The sequence below is a fragment of the Camelus bactrianus genome, chromosome 4 (genome assembly GCF_048773025.1).
Source record: "Camelus bactrianus isolate YW-2024 breed Bactrian camel chromosome 4, ASM4877302v1, whole genome shotgun sequence".
Taxonomy (NCBI): domain Eukaryota; kingdom Metazoa; phylum Chordata; class Mammalia; order Artiodactyla; family Camelidae; genus Camelus; species Camelus bactrianus.
The window spans coordinates 70,553,330-70,580,983 of NC_133542.1; the positions used below are offsets into that span (position 1 = coordinate 70,553,330).

Here is a 27,654-nt window from a genome sequence, read left to right on the forward strand (position 1 = left end):
GTGTGGGGGTTCTCATGTCACTTTTCCCTCTTTCTTAGGTCTTGAACATGGAGAGGAATCAACTGACGTATCTCCCACGTTCCATTGGGAACCTGATCCAGCTCCAGACCCTCAGTGTGAAAGGTAGGGGCCAGGAAGCCCTGTCCGTGTGACCCTCAGCCAGCTCTGGGCTGACCTAGTCAGCACCCACAGGGTGCTTCCTCTGGGAACCATTGTACATGAGGGCAGCCAGCCCCCAGGTGTCATTGCGAACTGTCTGACTTCCTGTTTGGTCAGTCTGTCTCCATGGTTACCAGAGACAGGGTATCTGGAGGGCGCGGAGCCAGGGCCTTGCAGGGAGGAGGGCAGATGGTGTTGACAACAAGGCCCCCAAGACAGCTATTTGAGTTTGTAACAATGGGCACTGGTAAGAGCACTGAACTGACTGGGGAGCCAGAGGGATTCAAGAGCCGCAGTAATGATGCTGAGCAGCACTTTCTTCCACATTCAGGGATGCAGGAAGCCTCATGACAAGTCCGTGAGGTAGGGAGAGGGCGGAGGTGTTATCCCCAGTTTACAGATGAGGAAAGTGAGGCTAGGAAGCCCCCAGTGTGATACTGACAGAGCCAAGATTCTGGTTTGCACCTCCCCGTGCCCCCCAGCATTCATTTCTTTGTGTCGTCCTTAAGCACTTTCTGCACAGAATGCCCCAGTTTACCCATAGGTAACGTACAGATAATGATAGAAATAATAGCACCCCTTCCCCTGATCCCTTACTATGTGATAGGCACCTCGTATGCATGATCTCATTGAATCAACATTCCTATGAGGCCAAATAGTATTATCATCCCCATTTTACAGATGAGACTACTGTGGCCCAGGGAGGTCGAGTCAGTTTTTCAAAGTCACTCAGCTAGTAGGTGGTGGAATGAGAACTTGAACCCAGGTCTCTGAAACTCCACTGTCGTGTTCTTCCTCACGAGCCTCGGGTTCCAGGAGCTGGCAAGTGCCCCAGGCTCCGAATGAGGCCCCCACCTCCCCCTGAGTCCTGGCAGCTGTCAGACAGGAGGCTGGTGAAGGGGCTTTGGGGTGCTGAGCTGTGCCGTTGGGATCTCTCCAGACAACAAGCTGAAGGAGCTTCCAGACACCTCAGGGGAGCTTCGGAGCCTGCGTACTCTGGACATCAGTGAAAACGAGATTCAGAGGTTGCCACAGATGCTGGCGCATGTTCGAACCCTGGAGGTAAGTGGGGAGCCACTCTCGCCACACAGTTCAGCCCCTAACAGATACTGACATAAGGCAACTCGCTCAGGGAAGGTGGGCTCTTACCGTCATGATGCCAAGATGGCTCACATTTATCTGGTGCTTACTAAGTCTAGGTGCTTCACCTGCATGAGTTCCCTGAATCTGCACAAAAATCCTTTGAGGCAAATACTGTTGCACTCTTTGCAGATGAAGAAACTGAGGCATGGACAGTTTAAGGACCTCACCCAAAGGCCACACAGGTAGTGATAGCAGAGATGGGCTTGAAAATCAGGCAGACTGGATCCAGGGCCTGTGCTCAGCTCTGTGCAGCTCGGCCTCTGGAAAGGGGCCTCATCCATTCGCAATGACACCCAGTCTGGCCAAGCATCCCGGAGTCCTCTGATGATGTGTCGTCAGTGAGTTACGGCTCCAGCCAGACTGCTGGGCCTCGGCGTCTGTGTTGGGAGTGGGTAGGTGAGGGTGGAGACAGCGAAGCAAGGTGGCTGACCCCAGTGGCTGGTCCCTCCTGCCATTGCGGCCAGCATAAGAAGGGACAGGATGGTCGACTCCTCTCCCTGGGCAGGCCGGAGAGACAGGCCCACACATAATTAAGCTCCTTAACGTCCAATAGAACATTCTGGGTAATAGAAATGGTCAGTGACTATGCTGCCCAATATGGTAGCCAGTAACCACATGTGGCTATCAAGCACTTGAAATGTGGCTAGGATGGCCAACGAGCTACATATTTAATTCTATTGAATTTTAATTAACATATTTAAATCGGCACACCTGCTTGGTGGCTACCATATTGGGCAGCACAGCTCAGAGCCATGTTCCTCATTCTAAAGCTATTCTGAGACAGCTAGTAAAACCTCTGAGAGTGATTCCTTTGTATCAGTTCTTTAAAAAAATCTTTTGAGTTTCTTGGTGGCAGCTTGGACAAACCTTTTTTCAGGAGGAGACAATAGCAGCAGCCGTGCTTGGTTGAGGCCAGGGTCTCCTGCACATCTCACGTTACCCGTCAGTCAGCCTCCCAGGTCCCTGGTGTTGTGCCTGTTTAGGTCCAGGGGCTGCGGCCTGGGGAAGTCAGGTGACCTGTTCAGGGTTCACAGCAGATGTGCTCTGTAACCTATGCCATCCCGTGTAGTAACCGCTGGCCACCTGGGGTTACTGAGCACTTGAAATGTGGCTGGTGCAACTGAGGAACTAAGCTTTAAATTCTCTTTGATTTTAATCAATTAAAATTTTAACTTGAATTGTCCATAGAACCAGGTGGTACAACCTCAACATCTGTGCTCTTCAACCACCGCGCTTTACTGTCAGTGACTAGTAGTAACCCCTGTGGGCTTAATTTCCTTTGGATTCCCACCCCACCCCAGAATGGGGTTTTCTGCTTTGGGGCTCCCCACCCCTAGGCGGTCAGTTCCTCTGCTCCAGAGCAGGCTCCCACATCAATACGTGTTCACTCGTCACCCATCGGGTGCAAGGGCCTGCTGGCCGGGGCTGCAGAAATACATCTGAGGCGGCTTCCCAGGCCTTGTCCCTGCTCCAGGACTCCCCTGCCCTGAGGCCAGTCTGTCTGCTCCAAGCAGAGAAACTGTCAGTTCCCAAAAGGAGCCTGAGATCGTTCCTGCCAGCACTCAGTGCGGTTAGAGGGCCCGAGGGAAGTGAGATGATGCCAGGAAGAGGCCTTGCTGTTTTGTTTTGTTTTGTTTTAACAGAGGTGCTGGCAGTTGAACCCAGGACTGGTGCATGCTAAGCATGTGCTCTGCCACTGAGCTATATACCCCCACCCACTGAGGGCTTGGTTTCTGAAACACCAATACCACAGGTGTGGACAGCTGAGAGGCATTTGCATGAACCTAGGTTCCTGCTTCCTGGGTCATAAACCTGTAAGCATATGCAGGTGTGCTTGGATAAATGTTTCTTAAAAAAAAAGACATATTGTATATTGTTTTTTTTTAATTCCAGTAATTAACATTTCACGTAGAAAATATCCCCAGAATCTACCCTTTAGAGGAAACTACTTTGAGTCTGATATATATTCCTCATTTTTTTCTATAAATATATGAGAGTATGTGAGAATATATATATATTTTTTTAACAAAAATGGAATCTTATTCTATGTTGTCCTTCAGCTTCCTTTTCTTCTGCTCATTCATGTATTTATTCAAAAACATGGATCGACTGCTTGCTGCATGCTAGTCCCTGTTCTAAGTGCTGGGAGCACAGCAGGGGCAGGACAGGGCAGCTTCCCCTGCTAGGCAGAGGCGACAGTGAACACCCGGGTTAATAACTAAACCAGGAGGGTTTTGATTGTGCTGAGCAGTGAAATGAACAACATGTAAAGAGAGGACCCCTTGTGTCTGCAGACTCTGAGCCTCGATGCGGCATCAATGGTTTACCCTCCGCCAGAGGTGTGCAGCGCCGGCACCAAGGCCATCCAGCAGTTCCTCTGCAAAGGTAAAGCCAGGCAGCCCGCTGCTTTCGCTCAGTGAGCACCGAACGTGGCCCCTGCGACTGCCCTGTGCCTGCCAGGACGGGGACAGCGAGACCGAGGAGGCCACAGTCCCTGCTCAGAGCTCTCCATATCTGAAAGGAGAAACAGGCAAAGCAGGTTTTCACCCGAGGAAGTGTGGTTACTGATTGTGGTTACGAAAGCATAGAATGGGGCATCTATTTAGGTTGGGACCTCAGGGAAGATTTGTCTGAGAAAGTGGCTCAGCTGAAACCTGAAGGAAGATTAGAAAAGAAAGAAGGATATTCCTGGCAAAAGGAGGTCCTTGTTGAAGGGCCTGGAGGGATGGTGGAGGGGACGCCAAGGGGCTGGTGCCGAGAGGCACTGGACGAGGCTGGAGGGGGCGCCTGGCCTGGTGTCACGCAGGAGAGGGGTTTGGTCAGATTTGCTTTCTGCAAAGAATTCCAGCTGCAGTAAGGAGGAGGGGTTGGAAGAAGCAAGGGTGGTGGACCAGTTAAGAGGTCATTGAACCAACCTGGATTCCTTCTCATAAGGGCGTGTTCACCTTGAAACATTCATCAAGCTGTCCGTGAAGATTTTGTGCTCTTTTCTGTGTGTGTTATACTCCAGTTAAAAAAGAAAAAGAAGCCACACATGCGTCACACAACGGTTAATCAGGCCACACATCTACCAAATTAGTCTTTGAGCAACAGGTGATTATAATGTGTACCCTGGCCCATGGTCGAGCTAGACCAAGCCCTTTATTTAAAATGATTTTTAAATTATGCAATACTAGGTATACAAAAGACAAGGAATAAAGCAGTGAATGTATACCTACTACATAGCTTAAGAAATAATTCTTCAGTTCATTTAAACTGTGTAGGAGATATGCGTATGTATGTAAAATCTTTGCGTTAGCTCTTTTAAAAACATAAAAGAAAAAACCCGCAAAAGATGTCATATTATGTGATCCTCCGCCCTGCTTCTGTCACTCAAGAATAGGTCTTGGGCTTTTCCCATCCCAGGACGTGTGGGTTCACCTTGTAAACTCCTGCAGAGTATTCCACGTGGCAGAGCCCCATCGCTGACGCAGCCATCCCCTGTTGCGAACGCAGGTTATTTCCAGTTTCCCCTGGGAGGAACGTTCTCAGCCACACCTCTCTGGTGCAGTGGGAGTACCCCTGCAGGCCAGGCACAGTGGGGCTGGTAGGGGGAAGGGACAAGCACTCCGTGTTGTCTCTGGAGAGGTTCCATCAGCTTACATTCCGTGAGGGGTGTCTGAGAGGACTCTTCCCCACAACCTGGCTAACACTTGGTATGGCCCTTAAAAGTGTTCTCATCTAAAGTGTAAACAGGAGAGCCCATTATTGGGGGGAGGGTAGAGCCCAGTGGTAGAGCCCGTGCCTAGCACGCACAAGGTCCTGGGTTCAATCCCCAGTACCTCCATTAAAAAAAAAAATAGACCTAATTACCTCCCCACACCCCTAAAATAGAGAGCCTGTTATTATTTTAATGTATTTTCCTTGATTATTTGAATATTTTTTCATGTCTACTGCCCATTTTTAGTATTTCTTGCATATTGCCTATTAAATCCTTTGAGGGGGGAGATAACTACATTAAAATCTAAACTTCTCTTTTTGAGGGGGAGGTAATTAGGTTTATTTACTTAATGGAGGTACTGGGGTTGAACCCAGGACCTCATGCACGCTAAGTGTGTGCTCTACCACTGAGCTATACCCTCCCCCCTCATAAAAATCTAAACTTCTTTATTACCTCAAAAATATACATCATCAAAGTGAAAAACACGAGTTACCACCTGGAAGAATATAGTTGCAACATGTATTATAGACCCAAGGTTATGAACTACCGTGTGTAAAGAGTACCCACAAATCAGCAAGAATAAGGCAAAATGGGAAAAGGGTATGAATCCTTTCAGGTGATACAGGAGGGAACGACACAGGCCATAGAAGGCAAGCATCCTGCCCAGGGTCCCACACACAGGGAATTATGGGCGAAGCTGGCTGTTGGACCCAGGCCTCTCAACTAATCTCAGGCTTTTACCATCACCTCATTATCACTTGGATGGTAAAGGGGCAGGTGGGGGTGGGGCTTTTATTCACTCAGCTGATGCTTATTGAGCGCTTGCCCTATTTCAGGCCCAGGCACTAGGACTGTGAGCCACACGGGAGGGCCCAGCCTCCAGCGGAGGGGAGCAGTGGATGGAGGCGGGGGTGGGACCAGATGCTGGGGCGGCAGGAAGGGGTAAAGGCGGCAGAAGCTGACTGCTCTGAGTACTGAGATTGTCTCCTCCCTCCTGGTCAGCTTGTGTCCGTTTCTTGCAGCATCAGGGCTGGAATACTACCCCCCTTCTCAGTACCTGCTGCCAGTCCTGGAGCAAGATGGGGCGGAGAACTTCCGGGACAGCCCCGATGGGCCCACGGACAGATTCTCCAGGGAGGAGGTAGAGTGGCAGGTAAGCGCACTTGCCTACTGGCACATGGAGTTGGGGACTGTGGGCACAGCGGGGACATTCAGAGCGTCAGAACTGGATTCCTCCATCAAACTAGAATTCACCTCCCTTCAAACCTCCCTTCATGTGCTTAGATGCTTTCACAAGGCCTACTCAGTGGCCTCACCCCACCAGCTCACCAAACATCAACTGCACTGTGTTCCTGTCTGTCCCCCAACCCCTCGGAGCCTTTGAGGACGTGGTTCCCTCTGTCTGGAATTCTCCCCATGCATCGTCTCCCGATAACTCAGTCTCATCCTTCAGTTCCCAGTTTAAATGTCAGGTCCTCTGAGAAACCTCCCCGACAGAGCAGCCCAGGCCAGGCCTCCCATTTCTGTTCTCAGAGCGCCCTGTGCACTTCCCTGGGAGCCCTTATCGCAGCTCGAAATGACATGAAGCATCACATGGGGAAGGATCTGCTTGCCGGATGGAGCTTCAGGGAGTGGGGATCATGTCTGTGCTGTTCCTTGCTGACTCTCAGGTCCTTCTTGCCTCGGGGCCAGTTACTCTGCAGGACGCCTGTCCTGCTCTCTTTCTAGTAAAGAAGTCAGGGAGGCACACATGTCAGCACCTGGGGGTGACCTGGCTTAGGTCAGGGACGGAGGAAGAAGCTCTTGCCACAGTAGCCAGGGTGCGCCTGATAGTGGAGCCGGACAGAAGCTGCCTCCAGCCGGCCCTCCCCGCCCGTCTGCTCCCGCTCTGGAGGCCCCACAGCTGCAGCAAGTTTGGCTTTGTATCTTCCAATTATTTTTTAATCAATCTCTGGTTCCCTGATACCACCCTTCCCTGCATTCCAGGGCTGCTCTGAATGCTTCTGTAGTTTTATATTTCCTCGGACAGCTCAATGAGAATTTGAGAAGGAAGAGATTACTATCCAGGAAAATTGTGTGAAGTTATACTCTCAAAGTATTTGCCACATATGTTTCTGGTGAAGGATTAGCAGACTGAACATACAAAAGAACTCTTTCAAATCAATATGAAGCCGAAAACCATCCTAAGAGGAAAAATAGACCAAAGATATATCAATAGATCCTTTACAGAATAAAACAGTATAAATGATCAATTAACATTCACTTCACTAGCGATTAGGAACAGGTAAATTAAAACAATGAAATGCCGTTTTCCTCCTTAGATTGGCACAGACTTCACTTTTACAGTATATATTGGCCTGAGTGTAGGGTAAACAGTGGCCCCATAAATTGCTCTTGGGAATGGAAATCAGTATCCCGACTGTGGAAGATGACAATATATGTCAGAAATTTAAATGGGCACAGCCCATGATCCAGAAATTCCGCTTCTCAGCACATACCCCAGAGAAACACTTACACAAAGAGACATTTACAAGAATGTTCACTGCAGCCTTATTTGTAGTCATGAAACATTGGCAGCCCCCTAAACGTGGGAAGAGGCTGAACCAACTTGTCATATCCATACCATGAGGTAGGTCTGTTCAGACTTGGGTCACAAGGCAGATGGATAAGTGAGAAGGACAGCTTGCAGAAGGCAATGAATATAAGATATTTCCATTTTTATGTTTAGAGAGAAGGTTCAAATATATAAGGAAACAGATCAGTAATTGCCAGTGACTAGAGGAGGGAGGAGGGTTATGACCGAGGGGCACAAGGGAATTTAGGGGATTATGGGGCTGTTCTGTATCTTGATGGTAGTGGTGGTTGCATGACTGTGTGCATAAAACTGTACATTAAAAAGTGAATTTTACAATATGTAAATTATACCTTCATTAAAAAAAGTTTATATACTGCACACACATATGAATATATATATTTCTCCAGAGGCATAAATTATATGTAAGTAGATACATGAACTTGGGTCTAATGATTATATTTACATGGGGGCACAGGGTGGGGTGGGTCAGGAGGGAACCAGGATTAAGCCTGAGAGTGGTCAGTGGGTACTTTAGTCTTATATGTGCCATGCTTAGTTTTTTACAAGGAGGATATATTCAGATATTTGTATAACTAAAGATTAACTTAAAAATTTTTACTCCTACCTCAGCATAGGAAAAAAACCTTACTTCCTTATAGGATGCTGCTTTTACAGCTCAGACAGCCTGATCCTGGTCTCAGAGCCAGACAACTAAATAGAAGGGTGCCTGTGTGTGTCGATGTCTTCAACTCCAAAAGTAATTCATGCTCCCTGTTGTAAATCTAACCCATATAGAAATATGTAAAGTGAATGTCACCCCCCACACCCTGCAGCCCCACCCCCGGGAGGTAATCATCATGAACTGATTAATGAATCTGCTTCCTGACTTTTGTCTCTATGACCATAAGGCTCAGAATTGAGTTTTGTTCGTGTTGTTTTTAAAAGCGTAGACTCGTGCTGCACACAGAGTGAGAGGTGGCTGACAGCCTTCTCTGTAGTTGCACCCACTTTCGCCCCCAAGTTTGATAGCTGTGTAATAATTCATTGTATGGATGCACCGTGACTTACTGAACTAATCACATGTTCATGGGCAGATGAGTTATTTCCAGTGTTTTCACCCCTGAACAGTTCTGCGGGAACTTGTGCACACAGCTCTGTACATTGTGTTTTGGTGACTAGAGCTGGGTGCTGCAGGTGCATTGTGCAGACATACAATGCAATCAGATACCCATTTCTCAGTCTTCCTTTCGGAGCACCATACCTTCTCAGTGCTGCGTCACCAGAACTATTTTGAAGACCTTCCTATAGTGTGCCAAGCCCAGTGGTTCTCAACCCTGGTGTCCATCGGAACCATCCCCCTCTTCCCACCCATCCCAGCTCCCTGATGCGGTGTGCTCCAGGATGAACCTGTGCATCTGAGTGGTGTCAGGTGCCCTGGAGATTCTAGGCCGTTGCCAGTGAGAGCCACTGCTGCCCACCTCTTTTTTTTTTCTTGTTTTTTAAGTTTAAAAAAATATTCAATTTATTTAGTATTATATTATTTATTTTATTTTGGCAGCAGGAGGAGGTATTTAGGTTTATTTTTAGAGGAGGTACTAGGGACTGAACCCAGGACCTCACGCATGCTAAGCATGTGCTCTACCACTTGAACTATACCTTCCTCCCTGCTACCCACCTCTCTTGATCACTATCTTTTTTTCTCCCCCAGAATAGGTTCTCAGACTATGAGAAGAGGAAGGTAAGAAAATGCCTTTTGTCTTGTCACTTTTCTTCTCATTAATCATCTCCACTATTATAAAAGATTTGAGGAAACAAGTTCTTCCCACCTCTGAATCAGAGGGTAAAGCAATGCCTTCCCCTTACTTCCATCATCTCACCACATCCTCACACAGCCTCAGTGGGTAGTAGGGTATCTCCATTTGACAGATGAGAAGGCTGAGGCTCAGAGAGGTTGAGCCCAACCCCAGGCTCTAAACCACTGGTCTCTGCCATTTTGTTAGTTGGGCCCAGCAGGGGTGTTGCTCAGTGTTCAGACCTTCAGCCTGCACTATTCGGAGTTGAGGGGTGGGTTCACCCTGCTATCATGTCCTAGCAGTCACAGGGATCTACATTCTTGCAGGAACAGAAGATGCTGGAGAAACTCGAGTTTGAAAGGCGCTTAGAGCTCGGGCAGCGAGAGCATGCCCAGCTCCTGCAGCAGAGCAACAGTCAGAAGGACGAGATCCTGCAGACGGTCAAGGAGGTTCGTGAGCAGCTCAGTGGGGTCAGGCCTGTCTGCTCCCTCTGCCGGGAGCCTCCTGACTTGGGCTGAGGTCCCTCTGATGTGGGAAGGCTCTCCCACCCTCCAAGACAGTGAGGATGGGGATGCTACAGGTCACCTAGTCCAGGCTCCTTGCAAGCTGTAAACGTCCTGAAGCCTAGCGAGGGGATGGCCTGGTCCAGGGTCACACAGAAAGGGCTGGCAGGACAGACAGGAAACCCAGTCTCCTTGTCCCGGGCCGGGGCCCCTCCCTGCCCTATGGCGTCTAAGGAGGTCCCAGCCGACTCGGACCTCTGCCCTCCCTGCCACAGGAGCAGTCTCGGCTGGAGCAGGGCCTGAGCGAGCGCCAGCGCTACCTGGACGCAGAGCGCCAGCGGTTGCAGGAGCAGCTGAAGCAGACGGAGCAGAATATCTCCAACCGGATCCAGAAACTCCTGCAGGAGAATCAGAGGTCAGGCTCCCGTCCACCCAGCCCCCAAACCCAGAGACCTTCCCCCATGTGGTACCCTTTGAGGAGCCCAAGATGGGGCTCCCTTTCTCCCTCACAGTCTCTGACCCTGCCCGAGGCTTCCGTCGTCAGAATCCATTCTTGGTGCTGCAGTTCATACCAACTTAAACAGGGTCTACTGATCTGGGTATGGCCAGGTTTGTTTCTTGTCTTGGGGCGGCTACTAATTGGACCTTTGCCGCCCAAGTTTCCCATCTGTAAAATGAGTAAGTTTAACAAGTCAAGATAGCATACTGCTCCAATATTTTGGGTTCCAAGTCACCTATCACACTGAGGTCAGCCATTCGCCCTGTAGTGAGATTTGCCTGAACAGATCCTGTCCAAGGCAGGAGCTGCTGGGAGCAGGTCTGGATGGAGCGTGGGAGAAAGCGGGTCAGATAGAGATCTCAAGGAGCCTGAGAAAGTTTAGTTTGGGGTCCCTTGGGGAAAGATTCCAGAAACAGGCTTCTGCCACACCCCTTTGTTGCCAGTCTTCTTTCCACCATCCTCCAAGTCTGTCTCCTCCCTCGTCCCGCAGTTACGCAGAGCCCGAGGGGCTGGCCAGCCTGCCATGCGCGGTTCTCACCACCGAGGCGCCCATGAAAGCTGCCGTCTCTTGGGTGTTACGTGCCAAGCACTTGATGTCTGTTTTCTCATTCACTCTTTACTAACGCTCCATGAAGTTTTTAAAAAATTATTATTCCCACTTCACAGACAAGGAGCTGGGGTTTGAAGTGGTTAAGGAATTGGCCTGAGACACAGAACCCCTAAGTGATCAGTTCCTAAGCCCCCTGAGTGGTTCTGTTGGAAACGGACCCACTGGTGACTGCAGGCCTGTCATGGTTTCCTCCACAGGCAGAAGAAAAGTTCTGAGATTCTGAAGTCACTGGAAAATGAAAGGTAAGTGTTTTTTGCTCCAGCTGTTTCTCAGCACTGCGGTCCTTCCTGGGGGTTTGCGGCTCTAGGGAGAGAGGGACTTGTGATTCTCAAGGATTATGCTGGAAAGGTTTTATAAAACTGTAAGGAGGTTCACCTCCTTAGGGAGTATTGAATTAAAAAGAATCGCTGCCTTCAAGTTTGTTAAAATACATAGACACTCTTGAGAAATATCCAGAGATGTGAATAATTATGTATAATGTCCAACCATATTTCTAGTATAAAAAATTAGAAAAAAAATCTACATTTAGAAGTTATGTACAGAGGAATAATCTGTAGCCATTAAATATCTTAAGAATATTCCTTATTTAAGGGAAACGCTCCCACTCTATTGCTAAGTGGAAAGTGGAGTCTACAGTGCATCATTTCTTAGACACCCTGCCTGTATCTGTACTGAGAGAGCGCAAGGACCCACCCCAAACGTTTACACTGAACGCTTTTGAGAGGCAGGAATTGGAGATGGTGATCTTTGTGTTTTCTGCACTCTCCAAGTTGTCTGCATTGAGAGGCACCACTTTAGAAAAGATGGTAAGATGTGGGGGAAGTGCCCTACCCCCCGCCCCAGCTCCCTGGGGTATTAGCGTGCATCCCTCCTGATCCTTGGGGATCCCAAAATAGCAGTGTGGACCTGGCTGCTGTGCCTGGGAGACTCTTCCCTCCCCATGGGCCCAGGCTTCCTGACCCCTGGCTGCCGGGGAAGGCCTCCCGCGGGGGCTCCCGTGGGTTTACAGGGAAGCCCCATCACCTCTTCCGCTTCAGCTGGGGGGGGCTGTGGCAGCTGGGGGTGGTCAAGGCCGAGCTGAGCTGTGGCAGGTGGCATCATTTATTCAGCACACTGACCAAGTGCCCTCTCTGGGCTGGGCCTGGGGTCCATGGATACACCAGATATGGCCTTCCTTTGTGCAGCCTGTGGTCCTGGGCAGAAGGCAGAATGCTCGGACCATACGTGCTTCTTCTGCAAGAAACATTAAAGGCTGTCCCCTCCCAGCCACTGTGCCAGTTTAGTGTGGGGAACAAATATACACACAAGCAACATGCACGTACATACATGCAGTTACTTTCTTATTTTCACTTGTTATATCATGGATGTATTTCCATGCCAAAAACCTCATTAACTGTAACAGCTGTAGCAAATTCCACTGTATAATTATATCATAGTTTAAGTAATTAGTCCTCTGTGAACATGTAAGTGGTTTCCGGTGTTTCATAATTACAAGCAGTATTACAAGCTGTATTAGATGTGCCCTTATGCCTTATGTGAAGATTTTGGAAGGAAAGACTCAAAGTACATTTTGATAGGTATTGCCAGACTGCCTCCCAAAAACCATTTTGCCAGTTGACACCCCCTCAACAGTGTACAGAATGCCCACTTCTCCACGTTCACTGCCATCTCCAGTGCTTATCAGTTTTCTTAATGTCAACTAGCCTGACGGGTGACAAGATTTCACTTCTTTCGTTATCAGTGGTGCTAGGGATCTTTCTGTATGTTCAGTGGTCACTTGCATTCAAGCAGTAACATCAGGGAGCTGTTTGTGTCCTTTGCCCATTTTCCTAAGGGAATGTTCATCTTTTTATGCAAGAAGCTCCCAGCTACAAGACTGAAAGTTAACAGAGCCCCCATGGAGGTGCGTCCTGCCACGGGCTTTCAGAGAGCACGCACATGGAGGACTTCCTGAAGGAGGTGGTGCTCATCTGATGGGATTCCCTGTTGGAAATGTTACATACGCTGAATAAATGGATCGACTTTTTTTTCTAGAATAAGAATGGAACAGTTGATGTCCATAACCCAGGAGGAGACAGAGAACCTGCGTCGCCGGGAGATCGCCTGTGAGTCTTGGGTTGGGGAGGGGCGGGGGTCATGGAAACAGAGCATGGCTGACTGAGGCAGGAGGTGACAGCCATCCCTCTATTGGTACTGAGGACGCTACTTAATCCCTCAGGAGAGGCAGTAAAGTCCAGTCATGGAACGTGGGCCCTAGGGTCAGCCTGGACTTGGATTCAGAATCCCAGCTCAGATACAGGTCATGTGACCCATGGGGCATTACTGGTCCCTCACTTTTCTGAGCCTCAGTTTTCATATCTATAAAATGGGGAGACAGATAATTATCTGCCTCATAGGGTCATTATGAGGGTCAGATGAGATCATCCTGGCACAAAGCACAGCTGTTAGGGTTACTGTCATCGTGAGCTGTGGTGGCCCCTCCCATACTCCTGGGAGTCCCTCTTCCTGTCACTCCCCAAGTGGTCCTGGGGCTCCACACTGTCCACACAACGAGAGGAGTTCTCCCCAACTGATCCTGAGAACATCGAGCCACGTGCCAAGGAAGGCAAGGAGGCAGTTCCTCATTATTTAAAATAAGGAGCGATTCTTTCTGGGTCACCCCATTCTTCAGCACCTGAGCAGGAGAAAGGGGTATTCTGTGCACCTTTAGTCGAGGTTTACTGTGTACCAGACACTGGGCCAAGCACTTTCCATACACCATTTCATCCCACTACCTCCCGATGAGGTGTCCTATCTTGAATGTCCCTATTTTAAAGGTCACCATTATCCACTGTTTATAAAGAGAAATACTGTGTTTGCATCCCCAGAAGGATGTTTATCAAAATTGCTGACTGGGGATAGGCTCAGTGTTAGGAGACTTTTGTCTCCACCTTTTCAAACTTCCCTGTTGCTTAGCTTTTTAAGAATGAGCATGTATTATTTTTATAACTAAAAAATTTCAATGCAAATAACAAAAAGGCAAAAAAAGGTAATAACCCAGAATTGTTGAGGGCATATGGTACTGAGCCATCCTGGGTGCTGCCAAAGGCAATATGAATCTTTCTGGAGGGCAGAAAGGGTAACCTGTATACATGACCTGTACCCATGACCTTAACACTGTGCGCTTCTGAGAATTATTCTAGGAGGTAATCAAATAGTCAGATGTGCACAGAGATGTTTGAGCAAGATATTTATAGAAGTATCATTTAATAATTGCAAAAAGACCCTGAATGCCCTGAAAGAGAGGATTATCTTAAACTTTGGCAACCCATACTCTGTAGGACTCTGTAGACGTTAAAATCACATCACCATGACGACATAGGAATGTATTTATAAAAGGTGAGAAAGTGGTAACTTTAGCGTGGTAACATTTTAATTTTCTCATCTGGTTAAATATACTGAGCATAAAATTTACCATTTTAACCACTTTTAATGTACAGGTCTGTGGCATTAAGTACGTTTACATTGTTGTACAACCATCCATCTCTAGAACTTTTTCATCATCCCAAAATGAAGCTCTACCCACTAAGCAGGATCTCCCCATTTCCCCGTCTCTGGACCCTGCAGGACCACCATTCTACTTCCTGTCTCTAGGTGCCTCACATAAATGGAATCATACAGTGTTGTCCTTTTGTGACTGGCTTCTTTCACTCAGGGTTCATCCATCTTGTAGCTTATGTCAGAATTTCCTCCCTTTTCAAGACTGATTAACATTCCAGTGTATGGCTAGGCCACATTTGGTTTATCCATCCGTCAATAGGCTCTTTGGTTGTGTCCACCTTTTTTGGCTGTTGTGAATAACATTGCTATGAGTGTAGGTATACAAACATCTGTTCACGTCCCTGCTTTGAATTTTTTTTTTAATTTTTTTAAATCCATAAATATGCATTAAAATTGACCAGAAGAATATATATCAAAATGTAGTAATATTTCTGGGTGACAAGATTATGGAAGACTGTGTGGGTGTGCTATTCAGTGTTTTACAGTTAGTCTTTCAAGCTGAAGTTACTGTTAGAGTTTAAAAAAAAAAAAAAGATTTTTTTCAAGGGTGACTCTCGGGTGGATGACCCACGAGGCCACCCAGGAGGGGCTGCCCTTTCTCAGCCCTGCCGCCTTGTTTCCTCAGCTGCCATGCAGCAGATGCTGACCGAAAGTTGTAAGAACCGGCTCATCCAGATGGCTTACGAGTCTCAGAGGCAGAACTTGGTCCAGCAGGCCTGTTCCAGGTAAGGTAAGGATGAGGCTTCCCGAGTGGGGGAGTTGAGGAGGCTGGCTCAGGATCAAGGACTGTGGGGTGATACCTAGGCCCTGGGATCCCCTGCCTTGGGGCACCCCACTCCCGGCCACGTTGTCAGGGGCAAGTGGCGACTGATCTTTGTGACTTTTCTAGCTGGACCCCGTGATTCCGTGTTGGGCCGTGATGCAGTGACAGGAATCACTAGCTCTTCTTGGGCACCGCCTGCATGCCAGGCACTCAGCTGAGTGACAAGCAGCAGTTTATTGGATCTGGGAGGGACTACATTGTCATTAGCCCTGCTTTACAGTCACAGCTCAGGATCAGGGAGGCAGAACAGCACACCCAAGGAAACACAACTAGCTGATGGCAGGGCTATGGTTCGACCCTGGCACCACAGCACTGTGGCTTTGTCTATAAGGAGCTTCGGTGCCCAGCAGAGCCAGTTGAGAAAAGCTCGTTGGATGCTCAGGAGTCCCAGTCGGGATCGGGCCAGGAGCCCTGACTGCCCTTGTGTTTCTCTTCCCATCTGAGTGGCTTTGGTGCAGCTGCCACCTCCACCCCACTGGGCACCTGGAGCATGCCAGCCTCCCTATGTCCCTCCTTTCTGGTAGCATGACCTTTTTTTAGGAGCAGTAGGGGCAGACAGACGTGGATCCATGTCCCACTTCTGTTACTAACTGTGAAGTCTTGGGCAAGTTATTTTTCCTCCCTGAGTGTCCATTTTCTTGTCCAAAAAGTGGGGGTAAATCACAGTACTTACTCCAAGAGTTGTTGGAAGATTTAAAGAGCATTAATGATCATAATATCTGCCACATAATGGTCCAATATATAACAGCTATTATTATGAAACAAACTGAAAACCAAGCTTGTACCAAAGTGCGGCCATATGTAAGGTTGCAGAGTTTGGATTTTTGTGCCAGAGTCACTAGCCTTGTTCTGGGGGATGAGAGCATGTCCAGGACGAGAGATGCTACGGTGGGGCAGACATCAGTGCCAGGAAGGACAGCATTCTCACAGCCTGAGTGGCTCACCCAGGAGCTCGTGAGCTCCCCGTCAGTGGAGGTGGGTGGGCAGAGGCCAGGCAGGCGCTTCAGGGACGTCGTAAAGAGGATTCCGGTCGAGGGGTGGATGACAGGGCCTGGGAGATTGTCTCCTCTAGCTCTGGAGACTCAGAGGCTCCATCACCCTCCTTCCAGGGCCATGGGATCAGACAAAACTTTGTCCATGCCCAGCCCAGGACATGGCCCCAGCAGGTGCTCCATAAGTATTATTAAATGAGTAAATGGTTTATCTTCATCTCCTCCAAGGTGCCTGGCACATAGTAGGTGCTCAGGAAATGTTCAGAGAGTGAATGAATTTGCTGTCTTTCTGGCAGCATGGCTGAGATGGATGAGCGGTTCCAGCAGATTTTGTCATGGCAACAGATGGATCAGAACAAAGCCATCAGCCAGATCCTGCAGGAGGTGAGCCCAGGGTGTGAGGGCGGGGGCACAGAAGGAGCTCAGGGAGCCCGGGGCAGAGCACCAGGCCTCCACGTGGAAGCCCTGTCCTGGGTAGTATGTGAGAACCAAGAAGCTTAGAGAGTTAGAAGCGTACAAACCATCAGGGTGAGGGGCAGGGGAAGGCCTCTCTGGGTGGTGAGTTCTGGTCACTGAAGTCTGGGGAGGCACCCTTCCCAGGGCACCTGCTCCCCATGCTGCGTGGGGCTCCACTGTGAGGACTTAGCGGGCAGGAGGAGGCGGTGACCACGCCGCAGAGCGAGCCCACGGGTCTTCTTGCTTCCAGTCCTGCTGCCCCTCTGTCTGCTCTCCTTCTGTCTTAGCTGATGCCTAGTAGATCCTCCATGGTGCTGCAGAGTAGATGAGATGAGGAAGGACCCCCATGATTCCCTCCCTCTCACGTCTATACTGTTTGGTCTCAGCTTTCCCCACCATCCCTGTTGGAATCTCGTTCCTCGACCCTCACGTCACCTCCCTCCTGTCTTCCTCCGTGATGTCATCCTGTCACTCCTCAGTCCATCGTCACCATCCCCTTTCTCCCCAGCTCCACTGTCTCTCTTCTTCCAAAATGATTTGACTTAGTATTTGCGAGATTGAGGAAAGTGCTCTGTTCCTTAGAGAGGGCGGCTGGCCTTGTGGTTAAGGTGAGGCTCGGGGCTGGACAGACGCGTGCTAGGGTCAGCAGGTTCACTTCTCTGAACCCCACCTTCCTCATCTGCGAAACAGGCAGTGAGAGCAGCCATGTCCTCACTCGTTTTGTGTGGAAGGCCGGGAGAGCCCAGAGCATGGTGTCCAGCATGTAGTAAGCCATTGATAAAGATTATTTGAAAAATTTAAACAAGTGAGCTGAAGAGTTGTCGTCTCTCTAAGAAACAGAAAGTCCCACGTGAAGGTGTCTTTGGCGCAGATGTTGTTTCCCCGCTGGGGCCCCTGAGCGGCCGTGATCTCTGTTACAGAGCGCCATGCAGAAGGCCGCGTTCGAGGCTCTCCAGGTGAAGAAGGACCTGATGCATCGGCAGATCAGGAACCAGGTGAGTGCGGGGGGTGTAGTCCCCATCTAGACCTGTCCTGTGGGCTTTCAGAGGCACATGGAGGTGGCTACACAGGTGGCAGTTGAGGTTTGAATCCCAGTTCCTTCCAAGCCAGCTCAACAAGAAGTCTCACCCGGGAACCCCCAACCCCCTGATGGAACCTACTTGGGGCCAAAAGGAGGTGCCTGGGGCAGCACTGTGCAAGCCTGGCCGCTGTGACCTGTGCTCACGATACCCAGGGTCGAGTGAGGGAAAGGGCAGTGCTAACTCTTGGCCTTGACTGCTTGGCCGCCTCTGCGTTGATTGGCCCCAGGCAGGACGCCCTTGCTGCGGAGAAGTGGCTGGCCCAAACCCCAGCGTCCCTGTCAGCTCAGACTGAGGAGCTGGGACAGGTGGGCAGGCGGGTCCTGGTGTCAGCTGAGGGGTGACCTGGGCATGGGGTCTCCAGGAGGATGTGTGCTCATCCAGGCTCCACTGCTGACCTGCGGGCTGGCCTTGGGCGAGCCCCACTGCTGGGGCCTCTCGGCCACCCCTGCCCAGTGGGGCTGTGTCTGGGTCCCTGAGGGGTGGTAGGGGTGGTGGGCAGGAGACGGAGTGAGCTTTCGGGCCACGGAACTCACATCACATCGTATTCAGCACACTTTGAATTTCACATTTTGCATGGTTTTTTTTTCTTTCTTTTTGTTCTTTTCTTTTTTGACCAAAACCAACTTACCTTTTTATTTCCCCCTTTAATTTCAATCTCACATTGCCGGACATGAATCTCATTCCTCTGACCAGGGGTTGGTGGGGTTATAGGAACTTAGGGACAAGGGTCATAGGACCATAGGCACAGGGTAGAGAAGTCACTGGCTGTGGGGTCTGACCCACCCCCAGGACTAAAAGCCCCCAGTCACACCGTGAGGGTATGTGGTAACCTCCGAGACAGTCTCAGTGGGTGGTTTTGACCCACCAGGCCAGCTCTTCCCCTTCAGACTGCAAGCAGGGACATCCCAGGAAAAGGGCACACTCACTTACCTGCTGTGTGTCCTTGGGCAAGTTACTTAACCTCTCTGAGCCTCAGTTTCTTTATCTGTAAAAGTAGTAGTAGTAATAATAATAATAATAATAATAATAATAATAATAACCTAATAGCCAGAGGAGAATTGATGAAATGATGCATATAAAGCACAGTCCTAGCACAGGGAATGTTCAATAAATATCAGCTATACTATTATTGTTATTGCCCAGTCCCTTCCCTTACCCTCTGCTCTCCTCTGTGACAGCTGTTCAGAGGAAGCAAGAGAATTAGACCTGTAAGAGGCTCAGTGAGAATTCCGTGTCTGTTCTTGACTCACGGTCCTCACTGTCTTCATTCTGAGCACCTTGACGACACCCACTCTGGGCCTGGCCCCGTGCTCAGCTCTTGAGCAGCAGTCCTGGCCAGGACCGAGTCCACACCCCCAGAACGCTCGGGGCCATGCAATAGCGAGTTCTTTCTAAACCCCCACTGAGGAAGTTCTCAAGGCGCACAGGTCTCCTTCATTCTAGAACCACCCCCCCACCAGACAGGATTCTTAGACCCACTTGGCCATCCAGGAACAGCAGCACAGAATTGAACTGTGGTTAATAAAAAAAAAACCCTGTCTCGTCTTCTGTTTAGATTAAGTTAATAGAAACTGAGTTATTGCAGCTGACACAGCTGGAGTTAAAGAGGAAATCCCTGGACACAGAGGCACTACAGGTATGTAGGGCTCCCTGGCCTGCTCTGTCCCCCGACCCCAGCCCCCAACTGGTGAAACCCACCCCCCCCCACCGGTTTCCCCACTGCCTCTTGGCTGCTCTCCGCAGTCGAGGCAGTGATGCTGGAGGATGCCCCGGCCCCAGAAGGCTCAGCCTGGGGGCTGAGCCCAGTGCAGACCAAGGTTAGGGGTTGGGTCAGCCTGTTGCTAGGCAGGAGGGTCAGAGGAAGGAGGGTTTCATTGCCAAGGCTCACCCAGGCTGCATCTCCATCGCCGCGTTTTCTTTGTTTTGGAGCTGGGTCGCTGCTGAGCTCCCTGTCTCTTTAAGCCATGCTTCTGGGGTGCTGGTTCTCATGGGCTGACATCCTCTGGTGTCCCAAGGATGTCTGGAGGGAGAGGGCCCAGCTTTGACTGTCACTCCCTGCAGGCAGCTTCTCTGTGAGCTCCGGCCTGGTATCCTGCTCACAGAGCTATGGGGGCAGCAGGGACTGGCAGATAGTGTTCTGGGCTGCAAATCTGCGACCCGGGTTGTCCCCACACAGTCTTGCTGTGTGGCCTGGGTGGGTAGGGGAGAAGAGGCAGCCCTTTCCCATCTCTGTACCTCATCTCCCCAGTTGTGCACAAAGGGGCTGGATCAGAGGTGTGTGAGGGCTTGTGTCCTGTACCAGGCTTTTAGCAGAGCCTTCTGTCTGTCACTGTCCCTGTGTCTGTCCTCAGTGAAGGCATCTTCATTGTCTTAAGAGCTTCTCAATGCAGGAAAGGGAATGCTGCGGTCTGGAGTCCTGGTCACAGGTCTGCCACTGTGTGACCCTAGACAGGTCACTTCCCCTCCCCAGGCCTCCATGTCCCCACCACATAAACTGGAAATAGTCTTCCAGGCTTGGCCTGTGTCAGGACCATCAGAGGGGAGTGAGCCAGCAGGTGGAAAGTCCCCAGCGATGAGGGGTTGGGGTAGCTCTCAGAGAAGATGCAGCCACCGTGCTTGGCGCGTGCCCATGTCTCCTGCCTGGTAGAGTTTGTGGGGCTCTCATTTTCAAGGTCTTCACGAGGTTTCCAAGAGGAAGAGTGGAACATGGATACAAACCAGGGCTCTCTCCAGTTTGCGCATCCCTCCATCTGTGTAGAGCCTTCCCAAATGTGTGGGTCACGCACTGACTTCCCGCCATTTGCTTCTGCCCACGTGCTCTGTAGTCAGGGAAAACGAAGTCAGATCCCTGCGGCTTGTCATTTCCTTTGTTTGATGTTTCTCACCGCTGCACTGTCATCATCCACTAGATCCCGGGCCTGGCCTTACCCTGTGGGGAAGGGAGGGACAGACTTGGGAGAGGGTAGGGAGGGGAAGCCTGGGCCAAGGGGCCCCTCCACTCTGTCCCCCAACTCTCAGCCTGAGATCAGTGGCAGAGCCTTGAATGGAGTTTGGGCCCTGGGCTGCCAGCTGAGAACCCAGTGAGGGGGGATCCATCCACCACACGGCGGGGACTTCTGGCCCTGGGTGCCATGTGCTCCCAGCACCAGGTGTGGTCTTGTGTTGCAGGAGATGATCTCCGAGCAGCGCTGGGCCCTCAGCTCCCTGCTCCAGCAGCTTCTCAAAGAGAAGACACAGCGAGAGGAAGAGCTCCGGGAGATCCTGGTGCGTTTGGCTTCCACGTCAGGCTTCACACAGGGGTTTGCTTTCCCTAAATGCTCTTGCCGTTATTTGAAACGCTTTCATTATTCTAGTAATTGTTCATCAGAGAAAGAATGGAAAGTACAAAGGACAAGAATCTCACTTCCGAGAGGTTGTTTATTGCCAATATTTTGATGTATGTTTTCCAGACATTGCGACGCATGTTTACCACTCTGTGTGTCCGTGCCTGTAACTCAGAGCTGCACACCCTTCCCCCAGTCCCGCTGGCACCTGCCCTTTCCTGTCTCTCATGTCCTCTGTGCTCCTTCGGTGGCTGTGTCCAGATGGGCCCTCCTTTGGCCGGTTGACGAGCTACTCGTTTCTTACTTTTGTAAGCAAGGCTCTCTGTCTCTGCAGCTGAGGATTTGAGCATAGCCATGAGTATTTACGCAGACAGATGCCCAGGAGAGGACTTGCTGTGTCCAGGGCAGACCATTTAATAAGCCTTTGGCAGAAGTTGCCAGATTGTCCTCAGGACCCAAATGGGTTTGACCTGGCACTTTATCAGGGGGCTAGAGCCCCTTTTGGGGTGGCAGGTCAGGGTCACTTCCTCCAGAGCCCAAGTGCACCTGAGTGGTGAAGGCTCAGTCTCTTCCCATGTTACTGCCCCGGATGTCCTCTGAGCTCCGCTGTAGGCCGGCCCTGTGCCGGGTATGGAGAGGAGTGAGACCTGTTTCTTCCCGTGCCCCCACGAGCCCAGATGGTGTGTTTGTGCCAGTTGGAAGCTGCCTGTTCCCCTTGATGCCTCCCTGCTGTCGCCTGTAAATTGTGTTAACGTGTGACCCGCACCCTGAGTGCTGTGCAGGGGCGGCCACACTGTGGCGCTGTGCCCTCGCCCTCAAGGGACCACAGGACTCACTGTCAAGGAAGGAAGCACTGCCTCAGCAGGACATGACTGCCAGGGTCATAGGCTCCAGGAGAGAGGTGTGTCCATAGCCCAGGGAGGGCCAGGCCAGAAAAGAGGAGCCAGCTCAGCAGGGTCCAAGAGGGACTACCAAGGAGGTGGGGAGATGCCTGTGTTAAAATCTGCCCACGTCACGCCTGGTCCCAGAGCGCAGCTGCAGTCCTGGGTGGCGGCTTGGTGGTTCAGAGCACAGGCTCCGAGCGCGGCCGGCCTGGGTCTGAATCCTGGCCCTGACGCGGGGCAGCTCTTTGCACTTGGGCCAGCTGCTGATCACTCTGTTCTAATCACACAGTTTCTTCACTGTGCAGTAGAAAGCCCTTCACAGAATTGTGAGAACTAAGTAAGCTGGCATCTCCCAGTGCTCGGCTCGGTCTGGCACCAGGTGCCCTGGAATCACTGGCCGCTGCTGCTGTTAGTGTCATTTGTTCATTGCTCTGTCCACAGCACCCAGGATGGGGCCAGGCCCAGAGCAGCACCCAGGGAGTATTTCCTGAAGGACAGGGTGGTTTGAGGAGGATGTTTATAATTCTCCAGCTTTGTCAGATCGGTGAAGCCCACCCCAGAAGCCAAAGTGTCCTTAGAATCCTATTTCTTTCCCCGCCCGGCACCCGGAGGACAAGCCTGAGCCTCCTAGGAGAAGACAGCTGCCTCATGCTTTGCTGTTCCCGCAAGCAGATGGGAAGTTGTCCCCCTCAGAGTCACGGTGCGCAGGGCGGGGCACCAGGTGTCAGCAGCCCCGGTTGGTCCCCCGACCGGGTGTGCTGTGTCTGAGGTCGTTCTCAGCAGTGGAGTGGGTAGTGAGGCTCCCTGCCTTTCCCGGTGAGACAGCGGAGGGTAGGAAAGGTCTCCGCAGAACACCAAGCACCGCCAACGTGCTCAGAGGAGCAGAGTTCACAGTGGTCACTGTCATTACCGCTTTTATTTACTGATTTGTAACTAACGGTGTCTGCTTCCTTCTTGGCAGACAGAGTTAGAAGCCAAAAGCGAAACCAAGCAGGAGAATTACTGGCTGATTCAGTATCAACGGCTCTTGAACCAGAAACCTTTATCCCTGAAGCTGCAGGTGAGGACTGGTGGCGCCCACCCTGCCGGGGGAGCCTCGTGCCGCAGCCATGCCCTGCTTCCTGATCCTTCCAGTTTAATTCCGTTCATATTTCTGGTGACTAGTCTACCAGGTCCTGAGCTAGGCTCTGGCGGGCCAGAGATGAAGGGGGAGCGTTCATTCTGCTGGGGGGAAGACAGCTCTGGGCACGTCGGGGGAGCAGAGACCAGGATCACACATGTGGTCCCCCCTCCACCGCCACGAGACACAAAGCTTTTTTTTTTTTTTTAATAAAAATGGAGTCTTTCTACACATGCTATTTTGGCAACTTCCTTTTTCCTCTTAATGCTAGTGACAGGCTGCTCTCCAGGCCCGTGCATGTGGATCTCCTTGCTGTTTCCAGACAGACGCAGAGTGTCGAGGATCTGGATGAACCCTCATTTGTTTAAACAGTCCCCTCTTTTTTTCTTAATTGAAGTATAGTCAGTTACAATGTGTCATTCCTGGTGTTCAGCATGATGTCCCAGACATGCATAGGTGCACACATACTCATTTCCATTTTCTTTCACAGTCCCCTCCTAATGACCACTCAAGTTGCTTGCCATTGTCAAGTTCATGGAGTGGCAGTGAATGTCCTTGTGTATCTGTCTCTGTGCACTTACATACCCATCTTTGTAGGGAAGGTTCCAAGCAGTTTGCATATTACGTTACATATATTTAAACCCTTTGTTTGCGGTTGTAAACAATTGTTCTTGGTTTTCTCTCATCTGTGGTGCTTTTCCTGTGTCTGTCTTGCAGGAAGGAGGCCTGGAGCGCCAGCTGGTGGCCCTCCTGGTGGAGCTGTCGGCCGAGCACTACCTGCCTGTCTTCGCTCATCACCGCATCTCACTGGACATGCTGAGCCAGATGGGCCCCGGGGACCTGGCCAAGGTGGGCAGCGGCAGCCCCTCGGGGGAGGTTAGGGAGGTGGGCAGGGCCCTGGCCTGACCCAGCCAAGGGGCAACTTGCTGTCATGCAGTTCTTGGTGAGGCCACCCATCATCAAATGTCCTGGGGCCATCTTGCTTCCAGAAGGCCCAGAACATCTGCCCTAATCACTTGGCTAAGAAAAGCCAGGGCTGTGGGTCCTACTGACCCCAACTACCCTCTCGCCACTCCACCTGACCTGCTTCAGATTGGATCTTCACATCGTAGGGCCAGACAAGTCCTTGGAGGTCATCTGGTCCAGCCCCCTCCCCACCCCATGGATTTGCAGTTATCATGACGGCAGCACTGCCTGAGCCTGGTACATTCTGGCTACACTGCATGAAATTACTTACTCTTCAGGAGAGGCAAATGATTCTGGTGACAGCTTTGTAGGACTTGCCAGCACCAGGCACTGTTCTAAGCACGTTGCACACACGAGCTCACTGACTCATCCCAACAGCCTGGGCTGGAAGGTGCTCATTGTCATCATCTTTCAGATGAGGAAACTCGGACACTGCAAGGTCGCAGTTTGCCTGAGGTCACACAGCAGAGCCAGGACTCCAGCCTGGGCAGCTGGTCTGATGACCAGGTCCACGCTGCTGACCACCGTGCTGGACCGCCTGGCCCCTGACAGACGCAGAAACGGGCTCTAAAGGGCTTCACGGGCCGTGTCGCCCAAGCTCAGGAGTGTGCTCTGGAGGCTGAGGGGCCGTGTGGGTCTGGCACAGTCACTTCTCAGAAGCTCAGCCTCAGTGTGAGCCACCTGACCGTGCGAACTGTGACAGGGCCCTGACCTCCCGGTCGTCATGGGGGGTGATGCGAGGTCACACGGGTAAAGCTGTCAGCACAGCCCCTGCATGGGCAACGCACTTGCTAAACCGGAGCTATTACCAGTGTTGTTTCCTTCTGGGCCCGGTGTCTCCCTCTGCCACACTGATTGTTGGGCCCTGGTCAGCCTCTCCATGTCCAGTCAGCGGTGCCAGAAGCCAGGGGTGAGGCAGTCCTGTTGGCTCTGCTGCACGGCGGGCTCCAGCCTGGCTGTGACCTGCTCTTCTTCGGTCTGTCCCAGGTGGGCGTCTCGGAGGCTGGCCTGCAGCACCAGATCCTGCGCAGAGTCCAGGAGCTGCTGGATGCGGCCAGGACCCAGCCAGGTACCGATGCCAGGGCCTCTCCTAAGCAGAGCCCTTACGTGTGGACTGTGGTGGGGGCGGCCACCTGTTTACAATCCAGGACGAGTCCTGAGGGCCTTCTAACCCTTACCAGTGCTTAGGTTTCCCTCCTAAAAGAACGGAAGTTATAAATGGGAAACACAGGTCACAAAAATGGAAAAAGGGAGCTTTCCCTTTCGGCAGTGGAGGGGCCTCCTGGCTTCCCTAAGCTCACCCCACAGACCAGGGTGCCTGGTGTAGAAGGACAGACCGGCCGGGCCCAGTGCCCGCCCCGGGCAGGCCTGTGGTTTAGACATAGAAGGATGCCTGTAATGGCTGTGAAGGGGTAACAGCAGGTCAGGGAGGCACTCCGCCCCCGTCCGGAGGCCCTGGATTGGGGAGGTGCTGTGGCTGACGTGAGGCAGGCGTGGGAGTCTGGGTTTCCTGTGCGCCAGGCACATCTGGGTGCCAGGCATTTAACGAGCACCGTGTTTGGTCACCTTTGCTTCAACTCCATGCAGTGGGCACTGTTGTTACCCTCATTTGAGGGATGAGGAAACTGAGGCAGAGAGAGGTTAACCCTTGCCCTGACCCTTAGGGCTCTTCCTGATTGTGGCCGCCCTGCAGGGAGGCTGTGCTAGGACGGCTCCTTGGCTCCAGAAGGTGTCTTCCTGACAGTTTTCTTTTTGTTTCCAGAACTCAGTATGTGTTATATTAAATATAGAAAAGCATCCCTTATAGTTGGTGGGGGCACCATGACACCCTTAGAGGGTCTAGGGTAATCATGACAGGCTTTAAAAAAAAATCCGGGTTTTTTCCAGTTATAAAAAAATGCTGCTTATAATTTGAACTAGAATAAATGAAAAACATGAAGTGTGAAGGGATGGGGATTGGGATGGAGAGAGACTCAGGGATGTTGCTGTTTCCCATTGCCTGACGATGAGGGAGACCGATTCTGACGTCCTCCTGCTTCGTGGCGTTTGGGACCCAGGCAGGGGATGCTGGCTCCAGGCAGACAATGGACATGCTGGAGGCTCTGCCAGGGGGCAGGGGGAGCAGCCTTGAGTGTCTCATTTCTCTCCCAGCTCCTCTGGGTCACCTGAGCCTGGGCCACTGGGTGGAGAATCTGCAAGCGAGGTCCAGTCCACCTCAGAGCCCTAACTCGGGGCTTCTGCACGGTGGCTCCACCACCAGATGGCCCTGTGGCCCTGGACAAGTGGCTTCCCCTCTCTGAGCCCTGCTTGCAGGGTGGCCATGAAGGATTCAGGGCATGTTAGGGATAAGAGGCCCCAGTTAACCCCTGCTGTAGCCGTCCCTGCCAGTGCCACAGCACTTCCATTTTATAGATGGGGAACGAGGCTCAGCAGAGGGAAATAAGAGGGTGCGAGGGATCTGAGAGCAGATCGCCACCCCGCCTTCCAGCTCACTGTCCATTTAGGGCAGGCAGGGCCAGGGGACCCACTAGGAAGTGGGGTCAGTGGGGCTTGACCCTGGCTTAGCCTGTCTCCCTGTCCCCACAGAGCTGCTAAAACCACCCAAGGGTGAAGTCCTTGGGGCCCCTGAGCCCCCCTCTGCCCCTGAGGAGCTTCCTGAGTTAGTGAGACCATCAGCTCCCCCCGCAGAGCTGGAGGTGCAGACCTCGGAATGTGTTGTGTGCCTGGAACGGGAGGTAAGTCTGGGCAATGGGCCCAACTCGTGATCTCAACCCCACCCCCCACCCCCAGATCCCATGCCTGCAGCCGTCCTGAGCGTCTCAGGCATGTGTATTCTTTCTAAACTCTCTTCTAGCGATAGAAGTATATTGCATTCATTAGAAATTTTGGAAAATATAAGAAAGCAAAAAATACAGGAAATTAGAATGACCCGTGATCCCATGACCCAAACATGAGCGATGCTAACATCATTTTCTGGGGCTTTTTTCCAAAAGAGGTTTTTTTTTCTTCCACTTAAACACGAAGGGAAATTTCCCAAGTCATTAAATATCAACAATACAATTTTTCTCTGAAGATACTTTTTAAAAAAACATATTTTTAAAACTGTAACAAACTTAATGCCTGTTTTAAAAATTAAACAACGTAGTAGGTAAAATAAAAATCCAGCTCTCCCTCCACCATGCGATCCAATTTGGAAAAGGCAGCCACATTGGCAGTTTGATTACCCTGTGGTCTTTACCAGGCCCGGGGAATGCCATGATACAGAGGCACTCGGTGGTTATAAATTTAACCAAACCCCTGTTTTGGGTCCCATAGGTGGCTTCCAATTTCTTGTTATTACAAACAGTGCTGTTCTGAACAGCCTTGAACAGAGCTTGGAGCACATCCTTGGTTATTTCCTTGGGACAACTTTCTAAAAGGAGGAAACATTAAAGCAAAGCACAGGCACGCTTCCATGGCTTTGATCTATAATGCTGGAGTCATTTT

At 51.1% G+C, this 27,654-nt stretch overlaps 1 protein-coding gene across 4 annotated transcripts in view; it reads left to right on the forward strand.

The window, feature by feature from the left end:
* LRSAM1 (leucine rich repeat and sterile alpha motif containing 1) overlaps positions 1 to 27,654 on the forward strand; it is a 36,030-nt gene that overhangs the window by 7,291 nt on the left and 1,085 nt on the right. For 3 of the 4 annotated variants that reach the window (XM_010951140.3, XM_010951142.3, XM_045513822.2), the window contains 18 exons: positions 39 to 123; positions 1,100 to 1,221; positions 3,597 to 3,687; positions 6,025 to 6,155; positions 9,286 to 9,315; positions 9,697 to 9,819; positions 10,149 to 10,288; positions 11,180 to 11,224; positions 13,017 to 13,087; positions 15,148 to 15,247; positions 16,634 to 16,721; positions 17,714 to 17,788; positions 19,431 to 19,511; positions 21,044 to 21,139; positions 23,044 to 23,142; positions 23,920 to 24,051; positions 25,156 to 25,237; positions 26,755 to 26,903. In XM_010951140.3, coding sequence (XP_010949442.1) covers positions 39 to 123; positions 1,100 to 1,221; positions 3,597 to 3,687; positions 6,025 to 6,155; positions 9,286 to 9,315; positions 9,697 to 9,819; positions 10,149 to 10,288; positions 11,180 to 11,224; positions 13,017 to 13,087; positions 15,148 to 15,247; positions 16,634 to 16,721; positions 17,714 to 17,788; positions 19,431 to 19,511; positions 21,044 to 21,139; positions 23,044 to 23,142; positions 23,920 to 24,051; positions 25,156 to 25,237; positions 26,755 to 26,903 — 1,740 coding nt within the window. The remainder of the gene's footprint in view (positions 1 to 38; positions 124 to 1,099; positions 1,222 to 3,596; positions 3,688 to 6,024; positions 6,156 to 9,285; positions 9,316 to 9,696; positions 9,820 to 10,148; positions 10,289 to 11,179; positions 11,225 to 13,016; positions 13,088 to 15,147; positions 15,248 to 16,633; positions 16,722 to 17,713; positions 17,789 to 19,430; positions 19,512 to 21,043; positions 21,140 to 23,043; positions 23,143 to 23,919; positions 24,052 to 25,155; positions 25,238 to 26,754; positions 26,904 to 27,654) is intronic. The other variant, XM_045513823.2, reaches the window with a different exon arrangement.